This window comes from Triticum dicoccoides, chromosome 2B (assembly GCF_002162155.2).
Source record: "Triticum dicoccoides isolate Atlit2015 ecotype Zavitan chromosome 2B, WEW_v2.0, whole genome shotgun sequence".
Taxonomy (NCBI): domain Eukaryota; kingdom Viridiplantae; phylum Streptophyta; class Magnoliopsida; order Poales; family Poaceae; genus Triticum; species Triticum dicoccoides.
In genome coordinates this window covers 722,380,043-722,388,717 of record NC_041383.1, presented here as the reverse complement: position 1 = coordinate 722,388,717, position 8,675 = coordinate 722,380,043, and the positions used below count along the sequence as shown (strand labels likewise).

General features: G+C 43.9%; 1 protein-coding gene across 1 annotated transcript in view; it reads right to left on the bottom strand.

The window, feature by feature from the left end:
• Positions 1-5,359: 5,359 nt before the first annotated feature.
• Positions 5,360-8,675, bottom strand: part of LOC119361255 (rust resistance kinase Lr10-like) — a 6,369-nt gene continuing 3,053 nt past the window's right edge. The window contains exons 3-4 of the mRNA XM_037626557.1: positions 6,843-6,868; positions 5,360-5,791 (exon numbers count right to left, since the gene is read on the bottom strand). Of these exons, the coding sequence (XP_037482454.1) occupies positions 5,360-5,791; positions 6,843-6,868 (458 nt within the window). The remainder of the gene's footprint in view (positions 5,792-6,842; positions 6,869-8,675) is intronic.

Sequence of the window (8,675 nt, the reverse complement as noted above, 5' to 3'; positions counted from 1 at the left end):
GAGTTAGAAGACACATACACAAGATGAGGTTTCTCGATGGAAAAATATGCATATGATGTGCATGTAGCAGCAGACAATCTGGTTTCGGTGTGCATTAAAAAATCTTCACAATAAAACTTCACTGAGAAGACAAAGGCTGCATTTACTGAATCTGCAATCCATATTTTTCCATCGAGAGGGGGGGTACTGACGGCAATAAAACAACATCTACTAGCAGAGTACCGACGACAGTAACAGTCTTCCATCCATATTTTTTATGAAACTGCATGAGTTCTGATTTTTTCAACTCCTCCAGTGGTTACACATCAACTGAGCAATAAGCAACATAATGTTTTTTCTGAACTTTATAGGGGGCAAACACTTGAACTTATGAAATGAGAACTCACCACGCACATCTGCTTCATACCTCAGTCTCATTGCTCGTTGTGGTACACTTGCCACCCACTCGTTGTCACCGGTCGTACCCTACACACAACAATAACCAATTAAGCACGCACCACAACACACCTAGGGACGTATCTTCGGTACACTTTGAATTGATAATATAGTAGCACAAGAAAATTATTCTTTTGAACTGATGATGTAGTAGCACAAGAAGATAATTCTGTAGTGACATTTTCAGAATCCTATAGGTACACCCCAGGAATTTTGAACTGATGACATGCTGGTTTTGGGTAGGCTGGAGGTGGGACCTTCCATCTCATTTAAATGAGGATTCATGTGACACTTGCTTCCCATTCAACCTTGTTTCTCATTTCACCAGTACTAGTACGACTCAACAGTAAATTCAGAATTGTAGCAGCGTCCAGATCATAAAATAAAACATACACCTAACACATGCAGTGGTGAACAGACTGGTGTGGCGGCTGTGAACGGTCTGGGCGCCGGAGCAGCAGCAGTGATGTGCTGTGGATTGGGGAGGCGCAGAGGAACGCGGATGGCAGTGACGTGCAGGGGCCAGGTTGCCAGCGGCTGCACGCGTTGGTCTTGGGAGGAGCGAGGACGACCCGTGCGGGGGCCTCCGACGGTGCGTGGGAGGCAGGGCCAGAGAACAATAATGGTCAGGGAGAAGATGGCGATGAGGTGGTGGCTGGATTTTTAGGTTCAAACCTTTTTTGAAACATTGAACTGGTCATTGTTTTTATTCAGACTACCATGTTTATATTTTTCAGAGCCGTTTTTTTCTTTCTTGTTTTTAATTCAAATTGATCGTTGTTTTAAATTTGAACTGATCATTGTTTTTAATTTGAACGGACCTTTAATTCAAACTGATCATTTTCTTTAGTTTAACTAATAATTTGTTTTTAATTCAAAACAAATTTTCTGTATCTTGCACACACACACACATTAAACTGTCATTTTACATTTTCTTTTTATGAACAGAATGCATGTTGGACTAATAAACCTACTCTATTCCCAGGCACAAACCAGTGCAGCAATGGAGTGAGCAAAGCACAAAACCAGTGCATCATTTGCCTCAATTCATATGCACCAGCAGGGTGTTTTTATTTGTTTCATCAAATAATAAAAGTGCATTAGCAAGGCACAATCGACTGAGCTAGAGACAGAAAAATACAGGAGATGGGAAGTGCCAACAAGTGGACACTACAGTGCATATGTTATTGTGATCTCCAACACCATATATACAATCTTGCTATACATAAGCCTGGATCCATGCTAACCATTCCATTCGAAATGTAAGAATTTCGCAGCAAAGAGTTCAAAAAATGACTACCCCGTAAATGTATCTGACACTTCCTCTAATTGCTCTTGAATTATTTTTTAGTTTAACTTCCTGAGGAAAAATAACGGACAGAAAGTCAGAAATTAATTCCTTCTCAAGGATTGTTTACTTCTATAATATGAAATCCTCTCATTCACTTATATATATCCTCATTATAAATTTTTTTGAGACAAACCATGACTAATAGGATTTACATAGAATCTGACTGGAGTAGAATATTGATCCTGAATATGTTGCAGGACCGTAAGGTTCTGACTGTTTATTACTATGCCAAATATGAATTTCAGTGTCTCCACTCTTTTTGCCTTCTCCACCTTATGCTAGCTGAATTGTATGGTTGAAACAGAGACAACTCAAAGAATAGGAATACATGGCTAACCTTGCCATCATTGGGAGACTTGTTTCTCACGCATTCCTCCTCCAAATTGTTCGATTTAGAGCAGCAACTGAGCCCCCACTAAAACATTCACAAGAAAACATTTTCAACACCTAATGCAGTAGAGATGTTTCTCCAAGGAAACTATCCTATAAGCAACATATGAACAATGAATAATTCCTTATAACTGAAGAACAAAATTTCCCCCCCACCTTGGTGTCATCAGTTATAAAAGAAAACACCTAAGAGGCACAACTCCCATGCATCTCCATTAACACATTTTTTTCTAAAATTTCCTCCTAGCGCTGACTAAGACAAGCACGAACCAATAATCACACACACCCATTAGAAGCAGCGTTAGTGTAGAACTGAAAAATGGGCAAAAAATCCTGTGGAGTGAGAGGTGAAGAAGAATACGAAGATGATGTCAGACCGAATGGATGAGTGGAACGCGGGGGTCAGGTTGGACTGAAGGAGCAATCTGAATACACAAAGCACTAGTGATAATAATAAGGCAGTCAAGCATCTAGTTTTGGCACACCCAATAATAGCTGTATTGAGATGGTCAACTAATTGTACTGGGATAGTGAACTTATTTATTGCAAAAAGAAAGTCTAAATCATGGCTGAAATTTAGTCTAAATCATAAGACTGATGGGAGGATAAGGTAACTTCGGCAAATGTATACGAAATTTTAAATTTCCGAGCACATACCTTCTATCTTGTTTGTTGCCGGGCATGCTGCTCCTACTCCTATGGACTGACGGCACCAGCGAAGTTGAGCTGAAGGAGCGGGGATCACGAGCGGCGACTGGGTGTGCCGGAATTTTTCCGCTGTATGGGGATCCCAGCTACTACCAAGTCATTCCCGAGGAGCTTATAGAGGCGGCGCAGTTGGTCGCAGTCCAGGTGTAAGTTTGAACTATCAGGTGTGCCGGGATTTGGCCGCTGTAGAGAAACAAGAAGTCAGAACAAACATGAGTTATATAGGTTACAGATTTTTGCCTTCTATAATGACGTGCTTCCTGGGCAGTCCAAAAGCAGCAGCTGCACAAGTTCAGTAGACGCTCAACACGTGCACCTACTCGATGGGAATTTACACAGACTGTTTGGAATTTATACAAACTTTTAAAACATGAACTTTGTGGTCCAAAACTTAGTGTTTGAACTAAAATGCATGTTTTAACTAAGTTGCATGATAGCTCAAAATCGAAATCAAATCATTCAGAAATTGCACCAAATATATCACATTTTTGCAAAGATGAAATGTATCTAGTGTTGCTAGCAAGTTGATTAATAGAACGACTCTATGTATCTCTCTTATTTCTGTCCATGATGGTATGGTAAGTGATAACAATATAAAATGTACAATACAAACATGTACTACACAAGACTCTACGTCTGTACCACTCAGAACAACAAATTAACAAAAAGAAAACTAATTTATGAAGGAAAAAATTCTTGAACTTTGGTTAGAGCTTTGTTCGTTGAGATTTTTGAACTCTTGCAGTAGTTATACCTGAACTTGCGCTACACACTTCTTATTCAGTTGAGAGCGTCTGATATTTTTGCAACACCAATAACATTCTAACCCTTTTAGCAAGTTGTAACAGAGCCAAAAGGCGTGTATGAGAACTTGTTCCGACTAATAGTAAAGTGTATACACTTCTTTTAACCAAGAAAGTAATAACTAATTTCTATGCTAATCTGGAGACTGTAAGGTTCACTTTTTTAAAGTATGCTGCTACAGCCAGTAGGGACCCAGTACACTTAGTAACAATTTTATTTGCAAGGCAAAATGACACCAAGATTCTGCAAAAAATAAATCATACAAAATAACCCAAATAATCAAGAACTTCCTGTATGTTAATTTTTGAACTCCCTTGAACAGAACTGCTCGCTTTTTTCTGTTGCCTAAGCCACTTACATACAAACAGAAATAAATTTGTAGACCAAAGGACTCAGCAAATTGAACCATTAATTTTCCAACCAGAGAACTGCAGGAGTTAGCAAAAGGGAACTATTTCCTCAATGGTTTTCCAACCAAAAATCACATATTTTTGAACGAAACCAAACTTTTTCAGTGAATTTCTTTAGGTTTATGTGTTTGAACTTACCAACTTTCCAAACAAGTACTTAGCTCGCTTATCTTCTTTCCTTCATGATGGAATTAGAAGTGCACAAGATAGAAGCAATAACACATGGATCAACTAGGGCAAACAACAGAACACAAAACTAAACAGAAATTAAACCAGACAATAGGGAACAGTTTTACTCTCTAGTATACTAACTACTGCAGAATATTCAGTACAGTGGTAATACTAATTTGCTCATCCATTTGGTAATTTCTTAAGGTTATGAAATTAGATTTTTAGAGGTTTCATGAGAAAACAAATATGTTCATCTCATACAAGTGAATGAATTGTCCCTGCTTTGGTCTGCTTATTTCTAACCATCAACAAACATTCTAGAGGGACTACAAAATGATTAAAGAGTACTATATAAATTTCTTTATCTGGCAAATTATAAAATAGATCTTAAACCATTTTAGAAGATGCTCTTTGTGTGCAACTTTTCTATGAGTCCATTTGATACAAATAAAATCACATCAGATTGGGGTGAAAGTTAGATTGTGCTGTCATATGCACAACAGAGCTAAGTTGATATCTACATCTGTAATATATTTATTTAGCTTGCCATTTCATCAAACAGGTGTTAGGCACCTTGACTTCTCAACTTTCATGATCTTTCGAGATGAACAAGTGCAATTTTTTATGGAACCAAACTTCTGAACTTTTTCCAATACACTCTTTGAACGTGTGGCGGCGTGCACTAGTGCCAGCAAAAGCTCGTACTTGAAGGAGCATGGCAGGAGGAGCTAGGACGGATAAGGGAGGAATAGTTGAACTGATGTGAGCCCCATACCTGGATGAGGACCGGAGGAAGTAGTCTGTGTGGGCGGCGGGGGCTGTCTGTAGAACAGAGTTTTTTTCTTGCAATCCGTCCAACCTCCCTTGTGCTGTAGTACAGAGAAACAAGTTAGTGAGAGAGAAGAGCAGTAGAGAGAAAAGAGATGTATGTACTGTTGCTGTTATTTTTGTTGAACCGCAACTGAATGTCATAATGAAGAGAAACCGGAGAAGAGGTTGCGTGTCAGCAGTGTTGGATGCAGAGGACCATGGGCATGGGGGGAACTATCGCGTGGTGCGGAGCTGCTCGCCGGAGGGAACGTCGGGCGCGCTAGTAGAGTTGCTGGAGGGGGAGGGCAGGTGAGGGGGGCGGCGCTAGAGCTAGACCAGCGGCGGAGGTGTTCGCCATGGCCGCGGGAGGTGGTGACCTCCATGACCTCGACGTCGCACCGCGGGGATCCGTGGACAGGGTAGCGGTGGGGGTGCGGTAGGGGCCACAGCCGCGCATGACGTAAGGCGCGCCGGCGGTGATGGCGCGCCGCTTGGCCGAAGGAAGAAGCAGGAGCGGGGGCGGCGGCGCGCTTGGCCGGAGGAGGAAGGAGGCCCGGGGCGGCGGCGAGCTTGGCCGGAGGAGGAAGGAGGACCGGGGGCGGCGACGAGCTTGGCCGGTGGAGGAAGGAGGCCCGGGGCGGCGGCGAGCTTGGCCGGAGGAGGAAGGAGGCCCGAGGCGGCGGCGCGCTGGTGGGAGCGGGCTCAGGCGGCACTGGGATGCAGGGGAGGATCGGGGTCCTGGTGAAAGACGATGGGGGTGTGGGGGCCTCGGTCAGTTTACAAGATTCGCGTCGATCGATCTATATAGGGCGCGAGGGTAATAAAATAATATTCTATTACTAGTAACAAAATAGCCATGTCCTATATATATTCTGATAACACTTTCGCACCGCACGCTCAACGCAAGAGCACTGCACTTTCTGTAGCAAGGGCACTGCAATACAAACTAGTGAACTTCGTGTCGAAAAAAACTGCACGCAGTGTTTTACCGGTATTGTTTTCGCTCTAGCTTCTTCACCATTTATCGGAACGAGGCATATAATATACCGTTGGAAAGCTATGGATTAGGCGCAACTTTGCCATGCTGAAGACTTTTCGGGATTTCTCGCGATTTCGGAGCAGTTTACAAAACGGCGCGGCGGACGATGTGTGGCACCAAGCGTATCTTTACGATTTTTTCTAAACCTCTTATCGGAATAAAGCAAATGATACACTGTTGGAAAGATATCATCGAGGCGCATCTTTTCCATATCTATTATTTTCTCTAATTCGTTACGATTTAAGAGCAGTTTCAAATTTACTAAATCACGGAATTACGTTTTTTTTAAAAAAAATCAATTTTTGGTACTGTTTTCGCTCTAGTTTTTGAACCGTTTGTTGAAATGAGGCGTGTAATACATCGTTGGAAAGCTATGGACAAGGCGTAACTTTCATATGTAGAAATGGTTTTGATATTCCTTATGGTTTTTAGTTAATTTTGAAAATTGTACGGCTGACGACGAGAGGCAGCTGCCATTTTTCGTTGAATTTTCACAAACCGCTGGTCGAAATGATTCAAATGATACGCCGTTGGAAAGATATCAATGAGGCGCAACTTTTTCATGTAGAACACTCTCTCTGATTCCTTATGGTTTAAGAGTAATTTTGATTTTACCGAAAAGCGGATACTCTGATTTTCGCGAGACCAAAATCGTCGTGTGTATTTCATCAGATAGAAGAACGCACTGCTTCAAACTAAAAACCGCACTGCATGAGACGGGCAAGTGAACTTCATGATTTCTTTTGTTGCACCTAAATTTTCTCACACGAGTTTTTGTTGTCTTTTTTTAACTTTTTTTACCGCATAGATGAGGGCAAGTGAACTTCAACGTATATCAAAGTGAACGGCATTGCCTTTTTTTCGCAAAATTTTTCGCTTTTCGCGAGACCAAAATCGTCGTGTGTACTCTATCGGACTGAAGAACGCACTGCTTCAAACTAAAACTGCAGTGCATCCAACGGGCAAGTGAACTTCATGATTTCTGTTGTCGGACATACATTTTCTCAGATGAGGTTTTGTGAGTTTTGTCGCCTTTTTTTAATTTTTTTAAGAACAAGAGTGGACCTCAAAGACGAGGCAAGTGAACCACATCAGGGGAAGCGCAACATGAGTCTAAGTGAACCGCTTGATTTTTATCCCCCTTTTTCTAACTTTTTAAAATTGCATGAGGACTACATGATCGATGTTAGAGAACTGCATTTTTCGGTCGGAGAAAGTGAACCACAAGGCATAAATAAAAGGAAGTGAACTTCTTGCAATGTTATTTTTTCTGGAGCTGCATCTTTTCGCTTGTTTATTTTGTTCAAAACAAAAAGAACTGCATAGGACAGAGGAGCGAACCTCTAAAAAAACAAAAATTCTCTGTATTAGGACAGATTGAGCCACTCTTTTCATGGGGTGAACCTCTAAGGCCCACTTAACGAACTACATTGATTTTTTTCCTCACAGGTGTGTATGGTGAAAAGAAAACTAAAATGAACTTCTTTGTACCAGGACAAATTGCAAAAATCAATCTAAAACAAAAATTAATATTACAATCCGGTCTTTTTGATAGAGCCTTCGCTGTTGACTACCCATGCCCTGCTGGCTTCTGCCGGCGCCTGGAAAATCGAATAGGGGGAGCCAGCGAACTGCACACACAGAAAAGGTTGGGGGATTGTTGAGGAACTGCAAGGAGGGCAAGATGGGCAAGGAACTGCACCGCACGGCGAGGTGCACTGCGATGATGAGGAAAGGAGTTGGCTAGAGGCATTCTCGATCAAGGCAACAGGTAGTGGCACCTGTGTGGCGGCGAAGGTGGACGGCGATGGATGGATCTTACGCGCAGTAGGGGAGCCTGCGGCTGTGATCTTCGCCGAACTGCAACACGTGCTCCATGGTGACCCCTGTCACTCAAGATGCAGCCATGGCGCTAAACTCGTGGTTGAGCGGGGGGAGGTCTGCAGTGGCGCTGTATGACTTGGTCTACAGAAGAGAACTGCACACCAGCGATGCCCACGGTGATGCAGTTCATCGAGGGGGAGGGAGCAGGAGTGATGCAGGGCGGTGAAGCAAGGCAGGGCCGCGACGGATCCAGCCAAAGAGACCATCAGGAGGTCGGCGGCCGATCCACTGAGGTCGCAGGTGGAGGAAAGGCACCAGTCGAACCACTCCTCCTCCTGTCCCTCACACAGAAGCCAGAGAGCTCAGATCCGGCCGAGTTGTGGTGGATCCAGGCTTTTAGCAGTGAGAGGGGTGGTGGGTGTGTCGTGGGGCATGATAGGGGGACACCGGGATTTGGAGGTGGCTCTTGGGCGGCGACGTGTTTGGGATGCTGGCGAGGCACCAGGAGGCAGGGTCATGGCGCGGCGGGGGTGGAGCCAGGAGGAGGAGCACCACGGCGGCGCTGCGGGGAGGCGACGGAGGCCATGGCAGCGGCGCGGGCAACCGGTTGGGTGCACCCATTCGCGGCGGCGCGCGGGCCAACTTTAGGGCGGTGCGCGGGCCGAATTTAGGGTGGCGCGAAGGAGCTGGTGGAGGGAGGTGGCGCCCCGGCGGCGGTTTTGAGGAGGTGCAG